The 25,507-nt window shown below is 46.4% G+C and overlaps 1 protein-coding gene across 1 annotated transcript in view; it reads right to left on the reverse strand.

The window, feature by feature from the left end:
• Window positions 1-24,238, reverse strand: part of LOC133348520 (glutathione hydrolase 1 proenzyme-like) — a 30,871-nt gene extending 6,633 nt beyond the window's left edge. The window contains exons 1-11 of the mRNA XM_061561375.1: window positions 23,551-24,238; window positions 17,414-17,544; window positions 15,276-15,359; window positions 12,569-12,779; window positions 9,548-9,708; window positions 7,021-7,167; window positions 4,904-5,040; window positions 4,056-4,243; window positions 2,284-2,393; window positions 1,185-1,297; window positions 1-114 (exon numbers count right to left, since the gene is read on the reverse strand). Of these exons, the coding sequence (XP_061417359.1) occupies window positions 1-114; window positions 1,185-1,297; window positions 2,284-2,393; window positions 4,056-4,243; window positions 4,904-5,040; window positions 7,021-7,167; window positions 9,548-9,708; window positions 12,569-12,779; window positions 15,276-15,359; window positions 17,414-17,544; window positions 23,551-23,831 (1,677 nt within the window). The 5' untranslated portion in view covers window positions 23,832-24,238. The remainder of the gene's footprint in view (window positions 115-1,184; window positions 1,298-2,283; window positions 2,394-4,055; window positions 4,244-4,903; window positions 5,041-7,020; window positions 7,168-9,547; window positions 9,709-12,568; window positions 12,780-15,275; window positions 15,360-17,413; window positions 17,545-23,550) is intronic.
• Between the last annotated feature and the right edge of the window lie 1,269 nt (window positions 24,239-25,507).

Below are 25,507 nucleotides of genomic sequence, written 5' to 3' on the forward strand. Positions count from 1 at the left end.
CTCATTGAAGCCTGTCTCGTTCTGCAGGGAGAAATCTCCCTGGTTGATGTAGAGTCTTGGCTGGCACACTGCATTTGGCAGATCGTACCCAAGCCACAGCACGTTCGCCAAGACCTGCACGGGGGAGCCTTGTTTAGACACGCACTCTGCCGTGGCCCAATAGTCCCTGCAGCAAACCCTTAGAGTACGAACAAGACGTAAAGAACAGAGACGACGAAAACTACAAGAACAATGACAACAAAAGAAACAACAAAACATCATAAACAACCAAGAGCATCAACAATGACAACAACAACAACGAGAACTTCGACCACAAATCAAACAGCGTCGGTAGCAACATCGCTGGTGACAACAACAAAATTACGACGGACAAGAACAACAACAACAAAGACAACATCAACAACGAAAGGAACAAATAAAAAAAGGGCGAGCTGCCAATGGCAAGCGTCTCACGCCTGAAACAGAATCAGATCAGAATCCAAATATGTATTTATACTGGAGGAATCTGATGAGCTCTAAGGCTCTTTGTCACAGATGTCCAATAGGTTCTCCCCCTCCCGACTTGCTAGCGGTCACGGTTAGTTTCAATCTTTGTTTTTAAAACATCACAATTTAATGTAGTGGCCGCAGGGTGTCACGTACACCGATCACAAGCAACACGGTCGAACGATGGCAAATAACCGATTCGTGTGCACGCATACACAGATGCACGACCGTGAGCGCGAGAGATTCCTTGATGTGTCGTTCCCCAACTGCCATCTCGCTTTCCTTACGACAGAGTAAATGACACGTACGGCGTGCGCGCACACGATATAAGACCTTCAATTAAACGGAACGCCAAGTCCAAGAGGCAACACGCCCCACAGGACATGTATACCGCCACGGAAGGGGAGCAATGACTCCAGCTCGTGTGCGGGAGCGAGGTTTTTCTTTTTTGTACGTTGCGAGGCCGTGAAAGATGGTGACAAATTTGGGGAGACTTTCACCCACCACCAGTCATTAAAGATCGCGGGTGATGCCGATTGGGATACATTTCAACAAAAAATGTGCACGATGGAGGAACCGACGCATCGTTACGCAGCTGGAGCTAGGTTTCAAAACATTGACAGCTTCCACCGCAGCGGTGGTCCGGCGGGACTTGAGTGTTCGCAGCTCCCGCTGTGGAAACACGGAGCGGTGCTCACCTGCGCTATCGCCGCTGTGATCTTGGAGCCGCCCGAGGCGCCGATCACCATTTTCACCAAGCGACGTTCGTCCAGGAGGAGGCTCGGGCTCATGAACGAGATGGGACGTTTCCCTGCAGTGACACGAGCAAGGCATTGCAGGGCTGCACCTTGTTTAAATCCTTTATATTAAGTTCACTTGCTTGCGCGCTTCCGACCGTGCAAATATTTCGGTCGTTTTTTAACACACTTCCCGTGATCCAATCGAGCTGACATTTTGCACACAGACTCGTTGTGCGTGACAATTTATTTTAGTGAAAATGTTTTTCCAAAATTTTACACTTTTTAGGAAAAAATAAATTATATTTAATTACCAATTGCTTAATGGTGGCAGGCAATCATCTGACCCATAGGTGGCAGCCATCTCAAGCCAGAGGACGAGAGGACTCTAGCCGCCACGCATATAAAGGATTTATAGTGAAAAACTTAGTTTTTATGGGTTAATTTTTTTATTACTTTAGCTTTTTCCCCAGGATGCATGGACAATAGTGGTGAGTTGAGTTTTTCAACAATGCATTTATCAATTTTCAAAAGCCTGAACAACATCTTCCTGTCCTTTTGGCAGTGAACAATCGTTGGAAGTGAAAAAGAAAATGTGCCTCCATGCAATCACTGTGAATACTGTTTGATGACTTTCATAAACTACATTATTCAGTTGGCAAGGCTGATATTGTCCCAAAGAACAGTGAGCCAGAGTGAAAAGCGGAGTTTACATGGCCGGTAATGAATGTAAATGGCCCGGTAATGGCCTGCACAAATTGGCAGATAAACAACATTGTGTCCCCGTGGGACTGTTTAACAAAAAGCAGGAAGTGAGTTAAACTCTCCCTAACAAATTCTGTTTGCAGTGACAGGCCAAGAAAGAATAGGACAAATTATTTGCTGCTGCTACTGCTTTGGCAACTGTGTACAAGCACGAATAACAAACAAACAATAAGCTCAACACATTTGTCAATAAAAGCCCTGGCCTTAAAAGGAAAATTATACAAGAGGTAGCGTTTTTTCGGGGCAATGGCCCTCCTTCAAAGCACACGAATCAAGAATGAAAATAGGGGCTTACACGGCTCGATAAAGTTGAAGGCCGGTTTGCCGGCTTGAGGGCAGGAGAAGTCGGACATCTGGTCGTTGAGAATGATGCCGGTTCTGTTCGACACGACCTGCGAACCAAAACTGCACCGCGTCGTTGAGCACGTGGATGAGGTTCCAACGCTCGTCTACCCATCGTGTGCTTTATCTCGAACCGGGTAGGGCCCATTGAGTTTAGCCATCTCTTTTTTCAAGGAAGATCTGGGTTCAAAATAAAGCCATCGGGTCAACATTGTTTTAAATTTAAAAGGTCAACAAAACAATAACATGATCGTTTTAGTCTTTTGGTATCTCCATTCTGCCATTTCTGTCCTTATTTAAACGGTATATTAATATCCCTAAAGTTTAAGTGTGAATCAAATTTTACAACATAATTGCTATTATTAAGATGATTAGATTGTTTTTTACTTTAATTGTGGAATGCTTTGATGTTGTCGACCGAGTCGCCCTTGAAAATTACTTTCTTAGCTCAATGGGCTTCACTCGCGATATAAACTTCTGATTCTGATTATGTAATGAACAGTATATAAATCTAATGATAACAATTACAACCCTTTTCAATCCACTGCTGGACAAAGGCCTCCCCACACTATCTCAATAAACATGTAATGGTGGGCCAACGTTGCATGCATGGGGTAGTTTAACCATACTTCACCATGCTGGTCAATGCAGGTTGTTGAAGAGCAAGAGTCCCAGGGTCCGTGTCAGCTATCACCACATTATCGGGAGCTGGGAATCAAACTCGGGTTGCCGTGTTCACTGCATTGTGTGCCAAACACTGAACCACTGCTCCATGCACATGGTGAGCACTGAGGCTGAATTGTGGCCACTCCACCGGTTCAAAGTTCATCCCAAGCACTCGTGCCGGTCCCCCAGGCACCTTTACTGTCCAATTGATGGGACATCATCGCAGCAGCCGAGAGTTACCAACGCAATCCTATCAAACATTTTTCGATTTTTGTCGACAATTGGGCATTAAGCAATTCACCGCTGCCAGTGATTCCATGAATGACGGATGTCACAATTTGGGTTCGTGAGTCGATTCAAGAATCGATGTTTGTTTTCAGCTCATGAAAGATTTACTTGCCAAAATTCCAATGCAAAACCCTCCTGATGAACACTTTTGAGGCTCCGTAAAGATTTTCCGTTTGGGTCTCAGCAGTGACATTCACGTTTTGCACGTTAGGCCTGTGCCACCGCTGCTAGGCATCCTGGTTAAATGATGGACATTAAAAAAAACCAATAAACCCAGAATTCTAGATTTGAAGCTTTCGTGACTGCAAGGATTCATACTCTTAGTTTTTTTCGGTAAAGTCACGTAGGTAAAAAATAAAAATCACGACGTTTCGGAGGCAACACAAGCTTCCGTCTTCAGGTGGAACCGTCACAGCACGATAGCTGTATCAAGTGATACGATAGCTGTATCAAGTGATACATCTATCGTATCAAGTGATACAGCTATCATGCTGTGACGGTTCCACCTGAAGACGGAAGCTTGTGTTGCCTCCGAAACGTTGTGATTTTTATTTTATTTTTATTTTATTAATTTAAATTTTTTACCTACGTGACTTTACCGAAAAAACCTAAGAATAAATAAACCTAGAAAACTCATTTTCGCCATTCTCAAATAAGGATGCAGTGGTGCCGACGCATCTTCCCTCTGACGGCTCTGCGCAATTCGTAGCGCACGAACCCTTGAAGTGAAAGCGATCGCGATGGCGTGGCCGCAACGCGCGGGAGACTCACTACAAGTTGATGGAGCTGGTGACGGAAACGGCGCCGCCGTCCTCGGCCAGCACGGACAGGTGCGACGTGCCGTATCGGGGCTTGTCGGGGTCAGTGGGCGTGTAGAAGGAGCGCTCGTGGGTGCGGTCGTCCTGGATATGCTGTCGCAGCTTCTCGCCGTACGCCGGAGACATCAGCTCCTGCACCTTCTGGGAGCGCGACGGGAGACGCGCCGCCGCCGCAGCAAGATGGGGACGTGCACATCAATTTCGTATATGGACATTGAACAAAATTGTACTTTATAAGGAGGTGGCCGGGTGGTTTAGAGGCCAGAGCCCTGGGCTGGCACCGCAGACAGCTTAGGTTACAATCCAGGTTTCGGCCGACTGTGATTAAACTCATGTTGTCAAGCGTAGTGAGATGCTGGTCTCAAAAGGTTCACAAATCAATGTACAAAAGACCCATCAGGTTAAAATTGGTTTTGCACTTCATTAGGATAAATTCCAGCTCTGAGAATTAAACAATGGTCTGACTGTAAGGTAATTAATATTACTCGCATATGCTGTAGGTGGCATGTCATGAGACAAAGTAACCATTCCGATTTCTCACAGAGCAGTGTGATCCTTTGTATTAGAGAATGACCCGTGGAAGCAGATACCATAGAGGTACCTCTGAGATCCATTCAAGTGCCCTCTTGTCCACAATGAATAAAAAGCAGCTGCTCTAGGCTGCTGCTGCTGCTGTGGGGCGCCGTTGTCAGCACAAAGGCAGCGCAGAAAAATGTCACTTTCGTGCTGCTCCCACACCTCTGCTCTCTGCCTTCATCGCCAACCCCTCACGGACCAGCAGCTCACCTCCCGCGAGCTCACCTGGGCCATGTTCTCGAACTCGGGGTCGGCGAGCTCCTTGTGCTGCGCGTAGGCGAACTTGAGCACCTCGACCATGTGGTGGAAGTCAAGGGCCCTGCCCTCAGTGTCCTTCATCTCCCTTCTCTGCATGTGGAACGCTGTGGGCCCAGACGAGCACGTCAAACCTTTAGCGACCGTTTCATCATCAGCACCGTCACCGCAATGAACTTGGCTGGCAAAAAAAAAAACGTATAATGCAATATACGGATCTTTGTCAATCCACTGCTGGATGAAGGCCTTCCCCACACCGTGTCAGTAATGCAGGTTGTTTGACCATACTTCACCACACTGGTCAGTGTGGGTTGATGAACGGGAGGTCCCAGGACAGATTCAGATATTGCTCACCACTGATGGTAGCTGTGGCTGGAAATTAAAATCAGTCAACCGGGTTCGTAGCGCAGTGCATTAACCACTGCGGCACCGCTCCCCTTCACATGGCCTAGCCCCTTCAAACGTGTTGACCAGCTTGCGTTTAAACTCAGCCTAAGCATATTTTTGGTTCTTTCGGTAAAGTCACGTAGAAGGGAAATAATAAAATAATAAAAAGAAAACATCATAAAATTAAATTCTCACGACGTTTCCGCCACAACACAAGCAGCCATCCTTAGGTGAACAACAGAGCTGTCGGAAAGACAGCATCGCAGCTTTAAATCGAAAAATGCAGCCTAAGCAGTCAAACCTCTGGGAGCTGGATTTGATGACAGAGTGCAAGGTCACCCACTAGTGGCCGAGCACGTGGCAGACTGACACGACCGGTGTAACCTGTGCCCTCGGGCCGGGGTCAACCGACCACGTGTTCCGCTAATGGCGACCTTGTGCTGTTTTGTTTTTGGACGTACGTCTTCTAAATATATTTCTTAACTAATTTTAGTCATAATAAAAATATATATGTAACTGCCTTTATACTGGTAGGAACCACCTGGTTCCACCAGCCCACAGGGGATTATTGTGTCCGTCCGTCCGTCGTGCATCCAAAAATGGGAGAGGTGGGGCTGGGTGGAAAGGGGAGGGTGGGGAGGGGAGGGTGGGGAGGGGTTGGTCACCCCGTGGTGCCCTTATAAAACTCAACGTTTAACCTACTCACGCCGGCTTGTGCCCGCCCTCACAGTCAGCCATATTGCGGAATACACCACGCCGCCGTTGACCCTGGCCATTGACCGAGCAACTCAACGTTCCTACCAGCTCCCTCCGCAGGAATGTGTTATTTTGAAATATGCCACAGTCCCTTGTAGGCCGAATGCCATCATCACATTGGACCATTAAGGTGTGAGGGTAACTCTCATTCTCACGGCCAGTCCGCAACATTCACTTGTGGTAATATTACAGAAGGTGATACAAAATTAAGTATCACGAACATATAAAACAAATTGTCCTAGGTTCCTTATTAAACATTGTACAACTGGTGTTAGTAAAATATAATATTTTGACTTTTCAGATATTTTATATCGCAAAAAAGAAAAGGATATTTTTAAAAACCCACCAAGATCACAATATTATCAAACTGTCATCTGAAAGGGGTGGGGTGTGAGGGTTTTTGTGAATAATTGAATTGGCCTCGTGAGGCAAGATGATGAAATGGAATGTGGGTGGGCCAATGCAGGTGTGGCAGGGTAGCAAAGCGAATAAAAGAAGGGGAAGGCAGAAGTAATGCTCCTTGAGGGGGTTAACGGTTTGATGTGGTGTAAGCCAAACGTTTTGAAAGAATGCAATTATCAAGCACAAAAACTCGCCCTGGCTCTAGCGGTCAACTCATAAATAAAGCTCACATTCGGTATTTGCGCAATTCCTCTAGCACAAAGGCTTACATGAAGGTACTACGCTTATGCTTTGTAAGCTTTGCAGAACGTTTCTGCTTTGGTTTTACTGCAAAACTAGCCAACTGAGATCTTCACAGACAATTACCGGCAGCGCATTCCGCGTAGGTTGGCCGCACACCGCAAAAACCGTGGAGGCCGTGCGTGGGACCGATCAAGTCACCGCGTGACGCCGGGAGGAGGTAGCGTGGTGCAGCACCCAGTGCAAGCTCACTGCAAACAGTCAATCGTGTGTTTGTACTTGTGCGCAAGAAGGCCCCGTACCGGAGAGAGCGTTGACGATGGAGGTGAGGATCGCACCTCCCCCCGGAGGTGCCGGGGTGACGAGGGTGTACTTGCCGACGGGGAACATCAGCGGTTTCACGATTTCGGCGTGGTATGACCGCAAGTCCTCCAGGCTCAGCACGCCGCCTGCAGGAGGCCGACCACACGAGTGTGGGACATCGCTTACCGTCAGGCGTGCCGCGGATGTGCAAGTGTGCGTCAGACCACAGCCACCATCATCGAGCATTGTGTTTTTTTATTTCCATCTCGCAGAGACCAACAATGGGGATTCTTGGCGTCTCCCGTGCGTTGTCGGAGATCGCCCCCCCCCCCCCCCCGCAGTAGCCACTTGTTAATCGAAATCAGCGCAAGTGCGTGCGTTGTACGCGGATAAGGTTTGGAAAGATGCGGGGAATTACAGTGAGAGACATAAAGGGGAACAAGGCCACATTACAAATTATGGGTGAAGGTTACTCTAAGCAAACTAAATGTTGAGTAAAAAAACATTGCACTTCCGGGATGTGGCTTGGAAACATGAACCAACAAAGAATGTCGAAAAAAGGTGAAAGTGTAAGGAGGCATGGAGAGATGGTTACAGCGAGAGGCAGAACGAGGAAGGAATAAGCAGTGGGATGCAGATGAAAAATGTGCAAAACGAAAGTCATGTACGACATTATAATTGTTGGAGGGACACGGCTGTAATACACAACTAATGATGTACATCAAAGGCAATTGCTGATGATGGACCAGGAGTGAAATTATGAAATAAAGAGGTGAGCGAGAGCGAGATTTATCACTATTGGAAAAATTTATTTGACTCTGAAAACTTGTGAGAGAGATGAATTGTGAAATTGCAGAGCTGTGAAGGGATGGTGGCCACGTGGGTAAGGCCTTTGTCCGGCAGTGGCTAGAACATTGGCTGATGATGTTGATGTGTTATAAAAGACAACTCAATCGCTACATTCATTCAAAGTCCCTTTGAATTTGGCAACTCGAATGTACGTCGCATTTATTGCTGCGCACTTACAGAGAGACCTACCGAGAACATTCTTCAATTGGACCACTTAATCCATCCTAGATTTTCCTGCAAATCCACATTAGGTGTGGTAACCGCTTATTATTTAACTTAAATGAATAGTTTGTGCCGACACGTGGCAAATTGGTCACACTTTGATGAGGCTGTCTTGGAAATTCCATGTTGGCTCATTTGCCTATGTCAGTGGGCGGAATGAAAGCTAATCCTTTAAATCGGCAACTAGGCGGCTCGGCATGTAACGATCTGCCCCACTTATCATTCAGTGAACTTTCACAATTCAGTCATGATTGAGGTCAAGATCCGATGCTTTTTTATACTGTGGTGAAAGTAGGGGCCTCGAATGGCCGTATGGGGCCACTTACAAATCGAAAAAACGATGCTAAATAGGAAGATTCTAACCCACCAAGCCAGAAACTATCCCCCCCCCCACCTCCTGGTGAATGCGTCACACAGAGACAGACCCAATCAAAAACCACAAGTGAGCACGACAGTGGAAGGTGCTGGCCCAACGCTCCAAATGGACCAGCCGCCACTGGAACACGGATGGGAATAGGAGCACTGTCGACGACGACAACAACGACAACGACAACAACAACAACTGGGGGCACAGCAGCCTCTGAGTGGATGTGACGTTTCGACGACAGCGAGCGGATCGTTGTAGTCGTCATTGCTCCAGAGTGGTGGTCGGCAAGCAAAACAACAAGAGGAGCCATTTTTTTCGAATTCGGTAAGAAACTCAAAATTTCAAGAGCCGCAATGGAACGTGAATACAACGCGTTTCTGAATAAACGACGTCACGAAGCAGTTCTTAGATAGCCGCATGCGGCTTCGGAGCCGCAGGTTGCCGAGCCCTGCTCCAGCATATCCGAAAGCACATTACAAAGGTAAAGGTGCAGCGCTGCAATGACTTGCTCACGCGAATGTTTCCAGAAGGACCTTCAACGAGAGGGAGCTCTAGATAATCCCTCAAGAGGTTAGAGGTCACTTGACCTTCTCTGTCACATGGCTGAGCAAAGGGGATGGGTTGGTGGAGGGAGGGTGGAGGGCCTATCACCCACCCCCACGAATCCCTGAAGATTGGGAAGTTTCTACATTCCTTCCGCACTGACCGGACGTGGTTCGGAGAAAATGTGCGAGCACCCCCCACTTCACCCCCCCCCCTCCCCCACACGTGACCCCGCCGCTTCACGACTTGGAGCGACTATTTATGCTGGCATGGAGGGGCGACGAGCATCTTGACCAAATAATTTGCAAAATATTTTCCCAGCATAAATAGTCGCTCCAAGCCTGGATCGTGCCATTCTTTGACAGACCTGTTCTCCACCTGAGGACAGCTGCTTGCGTTGTGGCCGAAACGTCGTAAGAATTATTTTATTATGTTTTATTTTTGTTATTTTATTATTTTCCTTCTACGTGACTTTACAGAAAGAACCAAGAAGATGAATCCCTGCAGTCACGAAAGCTTTCAATCGAAATATGACCTCCCGTCACCTTTCGCGCGGACATCTTCGACTAGCAGTGTGGCCAGGGAGCCGTTGTAAAACGCGTCCTCGCCTTCCCTGGCGATCGTCTCCAGGGTGCGAGCGAGCGCTGGGTAGCGCACGATGTCGTTCTCCTTCTTGACGGTGCCGTTGGGCCAGCAGAAGAGATCGCTGGGGGGGAGGGGGGGGGACAGGCGGCAGAGGCCATCGCTCAGCGTGCCGAACGCGCGCAGAAGGGCGCCGCAGATCGGACCGTCACGTAACTTATCTTATTGTTTGTTTTATACCATTGGAACCTCATTTGGCAGTAAAAAATATGATGATTGTTTTTTTTTACCCTTCTATCTGGCAACAAAACTGAAACCTTTTTTTACAAGGAGTCATGTTTGCATAGACCACAATACCTGCAGCCATAATGCAAACAAAAAACATAACTCTGATAATGTATGCACTGTCCTTGAAGTTGATTGGTCCACACCCGAGACAGCTTTCCTTAGAGCCTAGTCTCACATGGTGTTGGACCAGATGACGCCAATGTTTTTTGTTTGCATTATGGCTGCAGGTATTGTGGTCTATGCAAACATGACTCCTTGTAAAAAAAAGGTGTCAGTTTTATGTTTATCTACAGAGCGCCTCGGCCCAGGGCGCTTTAAGTAGTTTCACAAGCGGTAACCCCCCTCCCCCACACCCTGTCATTTCCACCCGCTTCATCCACTTTCCTTTTTTAAGTTATTTTCCGTCAACTTCCCCTCGCCATATGGTCTCGGTGGGGTCAACAAGCCCACTCTCTCTCTCTTTCTGTCTTTAAACCCAGATGCAGTGGTCGGGACTGAGGTCAGAAGAGTTTCTATAACCCCCTCCCTGCGTCGTGGTTTGTGGTCTGTGCCGGTCTCTTATTGAACAAAAATAGAGCATACTCTTCGAGTCTTTCGGTAAAGTCACGTAGATAGAAAAATAATAAAATGTAATATATAAATAAGAGCCACGACGTTTCGATTGCAACACAAGAAATCGTCTTCAGGTGAAAGAATACAGCACCTGAAGACGATTGCTTGTCTTCTTGGTTCTTTCGGTAAAGTCACGTAGAATGGAAATAATAAAACAATAAAAATTAAACATAATAAAATAATTCTCACGACGTTTCGGCCACAACGCAAGCAGCCGTCTTCAGGTGAAGAATAGGTCTGTCGAGAAGACAGAGTCTTTCATTCAGAGAGAGAATTATTTTATTATGTTTTATTTTTATTATTTTATTATTTCCATTCTACGTGACTTTACCGAAATAACCAAGTAGATGAATCCCTGCAGTCACGAAAGCTTTAAATCGAAATTTACGATTGCTTGTGTTGCGATCGAAACGTTGTGATTTTTTAAAATTATTTTTCTATTTACGTGACCTTACCGAAAGACCCAAAGAGTATGAATTCCTATAGTCACAAAAGCTTTAAGTCAATGTTTATACTTTTCGATGTAAAGCTTTCGTGACTGCAGGGATTCATATTATTGATTCTTTCGGTAAAGTCACGTAGAAGGGAAATAATAAAATAATAAAAATAAAACCTTATATACAATATCATTTTCCTCAGGTGAGGACGGCTGCTTGCATTGTGGCCGAGACGTCGTGAGAATTTTATGATATTGTTTTATTTGTATTATTTTATTACTTCCCCTCTACGTGACTTTACCGAAAGAATAAAGAATAAGACTTATACAATTTTTATTTTACCAGGTAAAGCCCACTGAGCTATATAGCTCTTTTTTAGAAGCGACCTGGCCACAAACGATTTCTCAATGAAGTGGCTCATCACGTGGAAATCTATTGCAGTCAAATACTCTAAACGCGTGACGTTGATACTAAATATGGAGGGAAAGACCGGAGGACCCAGAGAAAAATCCACGCGACCACGAGAAGAACTTGCAAACTCCACATACACAGGGTCAGGATAGAACCTACGACCTCCTGCATACCAGGCAAGGTAGTTGACATCCCACCACTGTGGTGCTCCAACCTCACTTTCCCTACTTTTAACACCGACATGGATGGTTATACCTGGGCATGTGGCGTAGCCACTGCTATGCTCTTGCAGCCATACACCGCGCCTTCAACGACCCACGGAGTGGGGGGAACGCTCACCCACACACAGTGGAATTACAAATGCCCGTGTATTTGCACACGTACACACCATGAGATCACAACGGCGAAAAAGTTAGCACTCATGCTGATGTAACGGAACCAAGGTTTGCGACATTGTGCCAGGTTTAGGATTTTGTCAAAATTGCACTCGCAATTAACTTTCCCGTCGGTAACTGATAACCAGCAGGGTCATTTATTAACCGTCCACAGCACTTGAATAGAACATCAACAAGTAAAAAGTTGGCCATAAATCTAAGAGAGAAACGAGGAGGAGGTTAAGGAATGGGACTGCTTAATGCACAGGGCAAGTTTATTCCAGTGCAGGGGTGTCCCCAACATTTTGTCATGGCGTGACTATCACTTTATGTACATGTTCACAAATCCAACCTCTTCACGCAAGAGTAATGCTCACCTCATCTCTCACGCCTTCGCTTTGCGAAATGCACAGGGCAAGTTTATTCCAAATATACCCCCGGCCAGGCCTGTAGCTTCGCAAAGGCTGGGGGGCTGAGCCCCCCCCCCCCTGCTGAAGGTTAAGTACCCCCCCCCCGCCCCCTCTCCACCCCTTCTAATTCTTATATTCAAGCCGTATGATTTACAAAATGTCTGCAATAGTTGGAGGCGGCTGCAAAATACAATTAAGCGAGGGGCATCTCGGGCCTCGCTGACGCACACAGCGGGCGAGAGCCAGGGCAGGACGCATGACGGACAAAGGTCGTGCCGTTACGTATTCTCTTTGGCGTTTAGCGTACGTTTTAAATTAGTTTTATATTAACGTGATCGTGCCCCCCCCCCTCCCACCCCCGAGATTTTGTATTATCCCTCCCCCCCCCCACCCTTTAATCAATGTCACACTACCGGGTTGCCTCCGAGACCGTGTTCCTATCGCGTCCATACCAGATTTCGGAGTCGTTTTTGAATTTGACCCTCTCGTCGATTTTGGCGAGCTTCTCGGCCAGCTCCCGCGATACGGGAACGCCATTGCGAGCCATCTGGATGCTCGGCTCCAACAACTTGTGCCAGGGCAGGCGTCCGTGCCGGCGGTGGGCGAGGGCGTAGGCTCGCAGCTCGCCTGGAACGCCGATCGCCAACGGCTCCATGGAAAGCACTGCGGCAGAGGAGGGCGAGGAGAGCGCCGGCGGTTAATGGGAACGACGATGGGTTTGTCTTTTTGATATAGCGCCCTACACGCCGGGGCGTCTCGGGAACACTTGACATCACATCTCATCTCGCACCGGCACCCCCAATGGCAGCCGTCCCTGTGTGGCACGAGGCGACTTAGGACCCGGCCTGCAATCGGCCACTAGTCTGCCAGTAGGGAGCGATGATTGCTACGTGTAATTCCAATTGAGTAAGTTTGGTTTCGAGTCTTCTTCTTCTGCTTAGCCAGTAGTCCCATTATTGCATGGGGTGTCAGCTTCTCACTTAACATAATAAATAAAATATAGAATAATGAAGCTATTATAAAAAGTACAACGATGCTTAAACTCGGTTAAGATTTTGCAGCGCAAATTTCGCGGCGCAAATGGCCTTGTGCGGTGTACTATTACACAACTAACAAAAAAATGGGTCTTACGATGTCCCAGGATTTACAGATTTCCAAGGACAGCTTGCTCAAGAAATCTGACATCCTGGGAAAAAAATCTATGACTGCATGGACACATTGATTTTGCAAATGGAGTAGTCAACGGAGATTTCCAAAACGCACGAGGGTCAGGCATCTATTGAGATTCCCACAACAGCACAAATTATGTGAACGATGCCCGTTCCACTGTCCCTGATGCACTTGATTTAACTGGTTACATTTATCTAGCAATCCCTTGCAATGGAACATTGCCATTATCTCACCACCAGAGCTAAGTGACTGATAGAGTATTTCCAACTGAAGACCATGGAATGGTGCCAACCATCATCAGGCATGATAAATCCGCTGCTGGATGAAGGTCTCCCCTTGCCATCACAATATTTCACAATCATCAATCTACCTGGCACCATCTGCCGGGAGGGAATACATTACAAGATGCTTTGATGCCTCTGCCCATGGTCTGCTGCTCTCAGCAAACCTTGCATTACATCGGGAGCCGATGAGACAGTAGGAGTAAGATACACTCTATCAGCCGTAGTCTTGTGGTTTAACGAACGTTTATAATGTACAGTGTTTGCTGTTTTAAGCTAGCATGACATATCTGTGAAGACGGAATTTTGGTTTCATTCCCAGTGTTTAATCAACCTGCAGGAAGATAGACATTATTATGGTTGAGTGGGAAATGTTTGACTCAAAGTCTGCCCAAAGACATCGATCGGCAACACAAACACAGCATTGTCAGGAGAAAGCCGTGGCATGTGACTTATACCACACAGCGAATTTTTTTTGACATATGTTTGAAATCCTAAAGCCCCCTTGATGTCCTCGTGACGTATATACATATTTGACATTTACTGTGAGCGTTGCCTGCAAAGGATTAAGATAAGTCAAAGTGATTTCCTGTTTCGATGACAATTGAGGTGGCGCTCAACTCCTGTTTACAGCCCTGAGCCGGTCGTGAAAATTCCACGTTCCTGTTGCGAGTACTTTCCCACAAAGTGGGAAAATATCGCTTAATAAATAAATACAGATTTCGATTTAAAGCTTTCGTGACTGCAGGGATTCATCTTCTTGGTTCTTTCGGTAAAGTCACGTAGAAGGGAAGTAATAAAATAATAAAAATAAAACATTTTATTATGTTTTATTTTTATTATTTTATTACTTCCCTTCTACGTGACTTTAGCGAAAGAACCAAGAAGATAAATACAGATGTTGCGATTCCTCTGTGTTTATAACCAAAACAAATGTGGTACGTTTAGTTTCACTTCCTCGTGTGTATTATTCCAAACGCTGTCACCTAGATCAATTTCAAGATCACTCTCACACCACCTCGCTGCCGCCTCATCTCTCCCCTCTCATTTCATTCGACTCTCCTCCGCACAGCAACCAAGGCTTTCTGTCGAAGCCTCCAGTCAACCCGAACTCAGTGAGACGTCGCTCATTCCCCTCTGCTGTCACCTATTTTTGTCTGGAACTCCAGAGCCCCAGTAATCTGTGCTGTTCACTCTTTGCCTCTGTTATCGTCCAGGCTCAGGGTGGCCGCTGGATTTAAAACCGCGAACCTCTGCAACGAGCGGCGAACGCTCTACCACTGGACCATACTCTTTGATCTTAATTTGGAGCTTTCGTGACTGCAGGAATTACTCTTTGGTTCTTTCGGTAAAGTCACGTATAAAGATAAAATAATAAATTAAATAATAGCATACGACGTTTCGATTGCAACACAAGCAATCGTCATCAGATATAAATGAAATAGAAACACAAATCTAACCAGAAAACTATAGACAGACATATAAGCAGACAGATATCACCAAGATACATAGAGAGTGAGCAACACATAGGCACACAGAGAGAGAGCGTCTCTGTGACGAGGCCTTAAATAGAGAGAGGGGGCGGGGGCGGACCATGTCACCATCTTTCCCCCTTGCCTGCCCCCCCCCGCCCCACAAACCCTTCAAATCCCCCCCCCCCAACACAACGGTGGAAGATATCTCGTTAGGACAACAAAACTGGCATTACTCTTTCGATTGCAAAGTGTTTCGTTGATGGATGGCGGCAGGTTCCTCGGAGCCCTCTCCCTCGCCATAATCACCTCTGTTTCGCCTGCGTGAGAGAAAAACAAAAGTTTGACAAATGACACTGTGACACGAAGTCATGCACGACGAGTCCGTGTTCATGATGGCAGCGTGTAGGCCAGGGGTGGGGAACCTTTTTTCTGCCAAGGGCCATTTGGATATGTATAACATCATTCGCAGGCCATACTAAATTATCAACTTTAAAATTAGCCTGTTATATTTGCTCAAACATTTTCATTAACTCACCCCCAATGTGATGGCTGGAACTGCTTCTCTTTGGCGAGGCGTGTGATGATGTTAGCTGGTATTGATGATGTTGCTACTCGCAACTGCTTTTCCAGGTTTGCTCCTAGATTTATTGAATTTCGAGTCCCGCCTGCGATTGCCTTGGCAGGGCCACACCGAATGATTTCTCGGGCCTCATATGGCCCATGGCCCGGACGTTCCCCACCCCTGGTGTAGGCAAGTTGCGTTCTATACCTCACCCAAGAACACGAATATCACCCAGCACCTGGTCGCCGTTTCAAAATGGGTTGTTTAATATGAGGCTGAGCGTGAATGTGTATAGAGTCAGTGACATTTGTATACACACGAGGACATGGAAATACTTGCGTGGTGTCAGGAATTTTCAAAAGGAAGAGGGGGGGGGTCTAAATGGGGTATGAGGGGGCTGAGGCCTGGGCAAGGGAATGAGGTGACCCCACACATTGATCGGTGATGTGAAGGGGGAGGGGGGGTAAAGACAACCAGCGTCTATCAGCACAGAGGCACGGTAAATTTCGATTTAAAGCTTTCGTGACTGCAGGGATTCATCTTCGTGGTTCTTTCGGTAAAGTCACGTAGAAGGGAAATAATAAAAATAAAACATTATGTTTTATTTGTATTATTTTATTATTTTTATTTTAAAAACATAAAGCTTTATTTTTATTATTTTATTATTTCCCTTCTACGTGACATTAAAAAAACCATGTTTTATTTTTCTATTTTATTATTTCCCTTCTACGTGACTTTTTTTAAAAACATAATGTTTTAGTTTTATTATTGTATTATTTCCCTTCTACGTGACTTAAAAAAAACATAATGTTTTATTTTTTTTATTGTATTATTTCCCTTCTACGTGACTTTACCGAAAGAACCAAGAAGAAGAAGAGGCACGGTAGTTGAGGTGATTAGCGACTCGACGCCTGGATGCTAATGTGGAAGACGCGAGCTCAGATTCATGAGTCGGATGGTACTTTTTTAAAATCCTTTATATTAAGTTCACTTGCGCGCTTGCTTGCTTGCTTACGACCGTGCAAATCTTTCGGTCGTTTTTTAACCCACTTCCCGTGATCCAATCGAGCTGACATTTTCCACACAGACTCGTTGTGCGTGACAATTAATGTTCGTGAAATTTTTTTTCAAAAATTTTACACTTTTTAGGACAAAAATATTATATTTAATTACCAATTGCTTAATGGTGCCATGCAATCATCTGACCCATAGGTGGCAGCCATCTCAAGCCAGAGGACGAGAGGACTCTAGCCGCCACGCATATAAAGGATTTATAGTGAAAAACTTTGTTTTTACGGGTTATACTTGTTAACCACCCCCTCGGCTACGGCGTCTCTCCAATGAGCGACGGTGTTTTTGACGCAATTAATCCAGAGCAAGTTATTCCGCAATAAGTGGCTTTTAAAAAAAAATAGTAATGCATACTTTTTACTATTAAAATGAAGACAAGTGGCTTCTACCTTCCTGTGCCCAAGTGTTTTAGTGGGGAGGCTACAGTCGATTGTTCTCCCCTCCCCCCCAAAGTGTGCAACTTCCTACCCCATTCCCCTCCCCCGCCATCTCCTCTTGGACACAACCAATGATGCTGGCACCACGTGACACAGAACAACGATGGGATTTATTTTGTACCGCATCTGAATGCGACCGCATCTCAAGACGCTGGGATGAGACCGCTTGATGAGCGGTCAATTGCTTATATGCCTCCCGATGGAAATAAAAAGCGAGACGTACCAGCACAGAAGAGTTTGATGATAAATGGACATATATGCCAACGTATAGGAACGTGTATGGTCGCGTGTGCACACTCACCTCCGGCCGGATTGTAAATGGTGAAAATGACGCCCCCTCCCAGACCCATGCTGTGTGGGTTCATCAGCGAGGTGCAGAACAGGGTAGCTATCGATGCATCAACCGCAGAGCCGCCTACCTTCAGAATGTCCCTGTGCAGGAAACAAAGTCATTAGGCCCGTAACGGTTTGACCGTCCTGGCGATTCCGTGATTTGTCGCGATTCGGGCTGTTGGGATTATCTAGACTCGTTGGTTAAGAGGTAAAGGATGGAGCCCTGCAACTGTTCTACTCGTGGCACTGCTGATGGAAGGGGAGCCCCGATAGAGAGCTCCTCTGGAGGGTATTTGGTCTACTCCTCCACGCTGACCGGACGTCTTGTTGGAAATGAGAGTGTTTAGAAATTAGCCCACCACACACGACCTGCCGATCGTCTAGAGTGGACCCATTTATACTGCGGGGTAGACAGAGGCAGCAGGATTTAAGAAACTTGCCCCATTGTTTCAACGGCCGTGCCGGGCGATCGAATCGAACCGGCGATCTCAGGATTGCAAGTCCAGCGTGCTAATCACGTAAATGGCCATATTTAGTTTTCGGAAGTCCTGCAAATGAACAAAAAAAAACTCATGCATTTTTGTGAGTGGTTTTTTGTTCGTTGTGCTTGTGCACCACTTCAAATAATTTGTTCAGTTCCACAAATTAGGCAAATTTAGGCAACCGCACGGTAATAAGTGCAACGTAATCCTGACCGTACATATCCGGTGTCATTTTGAAGGTAATCGTCTCCAGCTGCAGTAAAACGCGGCTTGTTTACCAAGTAAAATGGTTTCCCACATGCGCAAAGCTGAATGGTGCATGCGACGCGTACATGTGTGGGTAAAGAAGGTCAGGTTGTGATCACGAAAAAGTAGATTACGAGCATTTCTCCCTTACAAAAAGAATGGACAAATCATTTCCATCTGAACTGCAGTCTTAATTTGTTGCCATACCATGCCTAAGTAAAAAAAAAGTACTTCACTGTTATACTAATGATTACCCACAGCTTTGAAGTATCTGAAGATATTTTTGAACCGTGTCTTAGCAGTGTCCCTCACTGGTGGCCCCTGATGACCTTTAGTGCGGCCCCCGACAATGCACACATGTGAAAGGACCCCGTCATGCTGCGAAACCCCAATGGTTTCAAATAATGTGGCGGCCCTCACACCGATGTCGTATCGCTAAAAGTGACCCCCCTCTGAAAGTCGCATGGGAGTCGTTAACAATCTTGGTAAACTATAAAACTACTAAACTAATAACAGTTTTTTTATTTTACCAGGTAAAGCCCACTGAGCTATATAGCCCTTTTTCAGAAGCGTCCTGGCCACAAATGATAGCTCAACGAAGTGGCTTATCATGTGGAAATGTATATCTGCTAAATACTCTAAATGCATGTTTCTAAATGTTTTTAGACGCTTGATGGAAAGTCTCTAATAATGCATTGAAGACAAACTTGGGCATGTACATTTACACAATATTTGCCAAAAACTAAATCGATTCCCAAGCACATGGAACGATGCTCGTATCGTGAACATAAGAATAAATTTTTATCTATGCAGGTTTGCATGTCTCGTATAATACTTGTGCTCACTGTATAGAACTTTAAAATATCTCTCGCCAAGCATGTCAGGAAAACAATTCGGACAAGTTATCTTTCTTTGTAGGGGACGCAGCGATGCAGTGGGTTGTGCCAGTGGCGTAACGACATCATCAGCACAGGGGAGCCGGCAATCGGTCAGCTTTGTTTTGCACGGTTGAACGTAGGCGATTATACACCGCGGCTCCTCTTGCCGAATCAAATCGTTACGCTCACGACCCCCCCCCCCCCCCCCCATTCGCCCCAACGCGGCGGAAACGTTCTGCTCGTTTACCCAGTTACGCTACGACAACATCGAAACGCAAGCCAAACGTTGCTGCTCCAATTCAATAAAAAAATCGAACGTGGGACGCAAATATGCTCCTGGTTCACGCACTCCGCTATGAACCTGGCGACTGACCCGATATCTATTCCGGGCCATGGCTAGCAATCGTGGCGAGTGATATCTGAACGGGTCCTGGCCACCCTCATCACTCTCCTCCCCATGCCCCTTCATCAATCCACATTGTTAGGTTGGGTCAAACCACCATAACGACGGACACGGCACGTGAAGGGCTCCATCCAAACGAGCAGTGGAGTGACAAAGGCCCTGTACGTTATTCACATCGTCGCATGCTCTTTGTACCCCACACACGAGCCGTTGAATCAGTTGGCCTGACGTGAACCGTGGAGAAACGTATCTCTGCACTATCGCTGCTCGTCGTGTGAAACATGCCAAGCGGTTTCTCCACGAATCTGGGAATAATAGCATCACAGTGTGGCACTTCATAGTCGACCTCGAACGAGCGCTGCACCCCGTCCCCCCCTCCTGTCCTCCCAGTGGCGTAGCTAGGATATTTTGCGCCCGGAGACGAACTATAAAATTGCCCCCCCCCCCCCCCCGTTTAATCACATACCAAAATGTAATTACATGACATGTAGGCTGTGTGTGGCGGGATATATAAACTTTCAGGTTGAGGTGTAGATGTGTGCAGTAGTTTCAGGCTGCCGCGCCCGCCGCAATAAGTTATAATGTAAAGTTGTAAGCCTCATTTTGGCGCCCCTTTACCTTGGCGCCCGGGGACATATGTACCCCCCTGCCCCCCCCCCCTAGCTACGCCTCTGTGTCCTCCTCCCCCATGCGATTTGATGAATCGTCTTCTGCTTGGTCGTGCTCTGATTAATTTAGTCTTGGCAGCGGTGTGTTGTTATATGGCAACCCTTCAGTGGCTGCATAGGTCACGTCAGTTGACTACAACATCCAAATCGAATATCGCCGATGCTCGCACGCACTGACGATTCGACGCACGTGTCGTGAACGCAGGAACGAACTTTTAGTTGACCGCAGAGCGGCATCGTTATACTCCTGGTGAGCAAACAGCTCCATAAAATACGCAGGCCACTCTTGGTCAATCGCACGGGGTGGTGGGAGCCAGTGGACTCTGGACTTGACATTATTTGTATTTCCTTTCTTCGTGCATGGCGCACTGAGATTATTGGATGAATTGCGTCTTATAAATGACAATTATTACTATTATGCGTGATTGATACTGCCAGAGAGCCAGAAAATTGGGACTCGGTTTGGTCAAACTCATGTTGTTGAGTACAGCGCACACCAGAGTATCTATTCACACTCGAGGAATCCGATGAGCTATGAAGCTCTTTTCAACAGATGTCCACATGAGTGATGCTGCCAAGGCAAGGGTGCGTTGGAGGCGTTGTACGTGTACAGCAATCTGTCATTTGACCGCTGGATGCGGACCTCCCCAAAGCTGAGGGTTGCAGGAATCATGTGAAGCACAATTCGCCCTGCTGGTCTGTGATTGGTCGGTGTGAATGCAGCAAGGAGAGACGCGAGAGCACGGAAGCGCAGTACCAACACCAACACTGGGTGTTGGTACTTTACTTGCAGATGGGTAACCGTGCACTGGCGGTCACCCATCCAAGCGATATCCAAGCTGAAACCTGCTTAGCTTCGGAGATCCGACAAGATCGCTCATATTCCGGGTGATTGGGTCATATAGGCCAAGGTGTTGTAAGGGATCCAAATTCAATTCAATTCCAGGGCACACAAGACAGAATTCAAGTACGAGGTGCTGTGTAGTCTACACTGGATCAACCAGATAATCCAAGCATTCAAAAGTATGCAGACTGATGCATGTATAGTTACTGTACACATTTTTAATGAGACTCTTACTTGTCAACAGGCGATTGCATATTGTGAAAGTGATGGCTCCATATCTTACAGAGGACAGTGTTTACAATATTACACAATAAGAGCATTCGGATTGATGAGAGACACGTAGGTGTTTTTGTGCAATAACCACCGTTGTTTTCCCTATAATTATTATGAACTCCGGTATCTGTGGGGTATCTACGAACTACGAAGGCCATTGGCAAGCGGTCATACTCCTCCCTAAAAGGCCACTGGCTTTATTGAGCTTTTCTTTTTCTTTCAGGAAGTGGTGACTTGATTAAGTCCAGCTGTTTCAAACTAATCTTTATTAAAGGCGTTCTTGGTCAAAAGAAGACTTTGGCACCCGTGACTCCTCCGCACATGGGAGCAAAGAATTGCGTAATAAAAATTTTACTTAAAACTTTCGTGACTGCAGGGATTCATATTCTTGGTTCTTTCGGTGTTAGTTAGTTGTAGCTCGTTGTAATTACTGGCGAAACGTCGCACTCAGATTGTAAATGTTGTGGCTTGGCTCTCCAACACACCGGTGTTGCTGTACTAGTGACGAATTGGCCACGTTCTATTTCGATTTAAAGCTTTCGTGACTGCAGGGATTCATCTTCTTGGTTCTTTCGGTAAAGTCAGGCGCTCCTCTTCCACCTCCTACCCAGCTTATATATAAGCTCCTAGCTTGGCAGTGTCTCATTCTTCACCTGAAGACGGCTGCTTGCGTTGTAGCCGAAACGTCGTGAGAATTATTTTATTTTATTATGTTTTATTTTTATTGTTTTATTACTTCCCTTCTACGTGACTTTACCGAAAGAACCAAGAAGATGGCCACGTTCTGTTTACGTGACAACCCTTACTAGTTGGCTGTGTCGGGTGGTGGCGGGTTTTAACGACACATTTATATATTTACGCGATCTAACCCAAAAAAAACCTCTATTATGGAAAACACCGGGCAGCTAACCAGCACTGGTTCAGGCAAGCCTGACTCTGCCGAAGAAGAAAGACTGAATGTCGAGAAACGGTCCCAGTGTTTGCTTGGATTGCGCCAACACTGCCTAAGTAAGATGCACTCCCCCCCCCCCCCCCCCCCCCAGAAGGCCGTTAATCCGATGGATTAAGTGGAGCAATATTTACTTTTCGCTTTTTTGTGTGTTTTGTTTATAAACTTTATTTGTTTATGTTGAAAGAGGCGATATCTACTCGTTAGTAACATTTTCCACGACGACTGTTCGTGATATGTGGGAAAAGGAAGCAAGATAAGTGAACGTGTTTCATCTGGACATTCCTGAGACACATTCGCGCGAAAACACAAAAACCACATAAGGGGTCACTCGATTTGTCATCTGTCTACATTCCATGCAAAATAATTTTGGAAAAAAAAACCTTTCAAGACTCAATGGACTTGTCCCACAAAAGAAATCGCTGCTGTATCTAGTTTATATATCAAAGTGTCTTCACTGGAAGCCACAAACGCAACTGACCATACTTTGATGTTTCGTATTATTTAAAAACATACACAACTAGCAATTTTGACTCGTCAACCCTCCGGATTCAGTGAAATGAGTAGCATTTAGGTAAAGCGAGTAATTGGCCTATTGATACAGACATCCCCGCCATAGGAATAAAAAATTTCCACCACTGAATGAGGGCTTTAGATAAGCACCGCCTCAAAGCACTTGGGCATAAAAATCATTTTAACTTTTGATTTTGAATAAGTGCGCGAACCACACCACGCCACCGCTTCCCCCATACATGAGCACGAACAAACAAAGATACACAATTAAAAAAAACTAAAGACACAGAGCCAAATAAATGACACACCGGCACAGAAAGACGAAAGACACGCACTCGGCTACAGACAAAAGACACATGGCACATCGAGACAAACGCGGACAAAACACACGTACACACAGAGACCATGCCAACAACAAAAATGTACGCATTGACAGAGACAGACAAAGACACACGCACGCTGACAACGGACAGAACAATACAACACTCGCAGAGACAAAGACGCGCACGGTCAAACAACCGCGTGCGTAATGGGTGGCCAAAGTGACCGACCACTTCTAGATTTGAAGCTTTCGTGACTGCAAGGATTCATATTCTTGGGCTTTTTCGGTAAAGTCGCGTAGGCAAAAAATTAATCAAAATTAATAAAAGTAAAATAAATATAAAATAAAAATCACGACGTTTCGGAGGCAACACAAGCTTCCGTCTTCAGGTGGAACCGTCACAGCACGCTTGCTGTATCAGGTAGATGAGAAATTCCAAGAGATACGACCCCGTATATATACTGGGGTTTTTTTACCTACGTGACTTTACCGAAAAAACCCAAAAATACGACCGACCACTCGCTGACCTGCCCACGATGGAGCATTGCGTTGCGTCCGACGCAACGGCCCCGCGTTGGTAGCTGGGCCATTCGCGGATGATCCTGTCGCATTTATCCGCATCCTCGGGGCCCCGTGGATGTCCCAGCTGCAGCAACGCCGCGGCCACGAGCAGCAGAGTGAGGACCACGAGACTCGCGACGGCCACCACGAGGCTGCACGCCCAGCACCGCGACCCTCGCCGGCAGAGACCCCCCCTCCTCGCCCGCCTCCCGGAGTCGCCGTGCGCAAGAGGAGGAGGAGGAGGCATTTCATTTGGGGTGGTGGGGAAATCCGTACGGGTAGTCGGTCAGTCGGTTCGTCCCTGGACCTGCTTGCCGTGCTTAGCCACTCCTTCTGCTGGTGTTCTATTGACCCCCTTACAAGCCCGTAAGCTCGTAGCCCCGAGCACCGCAGTCGTGCAAAAAAAAAACTGAACGTCCCTTGGAGTTGGGTGGCTCCGGCTTGCTGGTTTTTCCGTCAGTCGGTCAGTCGCCTATCTACTCCCCCTGGTACTTCTGCACGATGCGGCGTCAAGCTCTCTCCGCGTCTAACCCCACGAAGCGCTGCAAAGCTGAACGCCGCTGGTGGTTCTGGAGAGTTGTGACAAGCGATGAGGAAGGAGGAAGGAGGAGGGAGGAGGTTGGGGGAACATTGGGGTGAAGGGGAAGTGATTTAACAGGCACCACGCAGAGGAAAGTGCTCTGTGCGGCCAAGTGAGGGCGTCTTTTATAGAGCAAGCGCAGAAGGGTCGGATCGTCGGTGGAATTATGAATGAGTTTCGTGGTTGAGTAGATGATGAATTGATCTGCACATGAATACATCCTGTACACGGATGCATTGATGGGTTAGGTGGACGCTTGAGTGAATGGGTGCGATGATGGATGAGTGGGTGAGTGCAAGGGTGAATGGAGTAATGAGTGAATCGAGGAGTCGGTAGGTGAGAGATCAATGTGAATTATTTCAATGTTTATGTAAAGCTTTCGTGACTACAGGAATCCACACTCCTTTGTTCTTTCGGTAAATAAAACAAAATACATTTTTTATATTTTTTTGAATTTTTCTACCTACGTGACTTTACCGAAATAACCAAAGAGTATGAATTCGTTCAACTTGTAACGCCACTGTACCCACATGCAATCAACCAAAATACAATATCAATCTTTATTTTATGTGGCAATATTGGTTCAATACCGGGGCCACAGAGTAACAGGAAGGAGAAAATAAGAAACCCGACACGACCTCGGCGGCGAACACCGACTGAGCAATAAAAAGTGGAACTATTCGTAACGAATAGCTGATGAACTTCTTTCGCGCCGTACGTAGCCAACCGTGGTAGGATTTCGGACGTGCAAATCGCGTGCAGCGATACGGCCAGCACAGAGTCGGGATCTCCGGCCTGAAGAACCTTGAACCAGCTTACCAGCAGATGTTTGGGGGTCCATACTTGAGGCTAGCCAGTTTTGCAACACAATTAAAACTGTTGTTGTTGTTATTCCAAAAAGATTTGTACGTGTCATCAACGCCAACCATTCGTGATGGACTGGATTCATAAGAGTGCGTGATAACAAGTGTTCAGACTTACTCACTTGACTTCCCCGAAGTTGACTCTTATAATTGTTATGTATTGAATGCGACAAACAGAGACGGAGCATGTTTTTGTCCTGTCAAGCAACCTAATCATTACGACGTCGCCGTTGTGAAACACAAAAACGAGCCCACATTGACTTTTTTTTAAGACGAAGACATTTGCAGCACTGTTATATTGTATTACGTGAGGCAATTACTCGAGGCAAAAATATGCTTTGAATGGGATCAAACGGATGTTTAAGCTAAGTGCTTTGAAAAGGAAGCACTCAAGAGTATGGTACAACAGAAATGCTAATTTAAACTTGAGATCTCCGTGCGAAATATTCTGTTACTGGGCCAAGAATTGTAAAACTAACT

Source organism: Lethenteron reissneri, chromosome 27 (assembly GCF_015708825.2).
Source record: "Lethenteron reissneri isolate LAM-NWPU_2019-01 chromosome 27, ASM1570882v1, whole genome shotgun sequence".
In the NCBI taxonomy this organism is placed as follows: Eukaryota; Metazoa; Chordata; class Hyperoartia; order Petromyzontiformes; family Petromyzontidae; genus Lethenteron; species Lethenteron reissneri.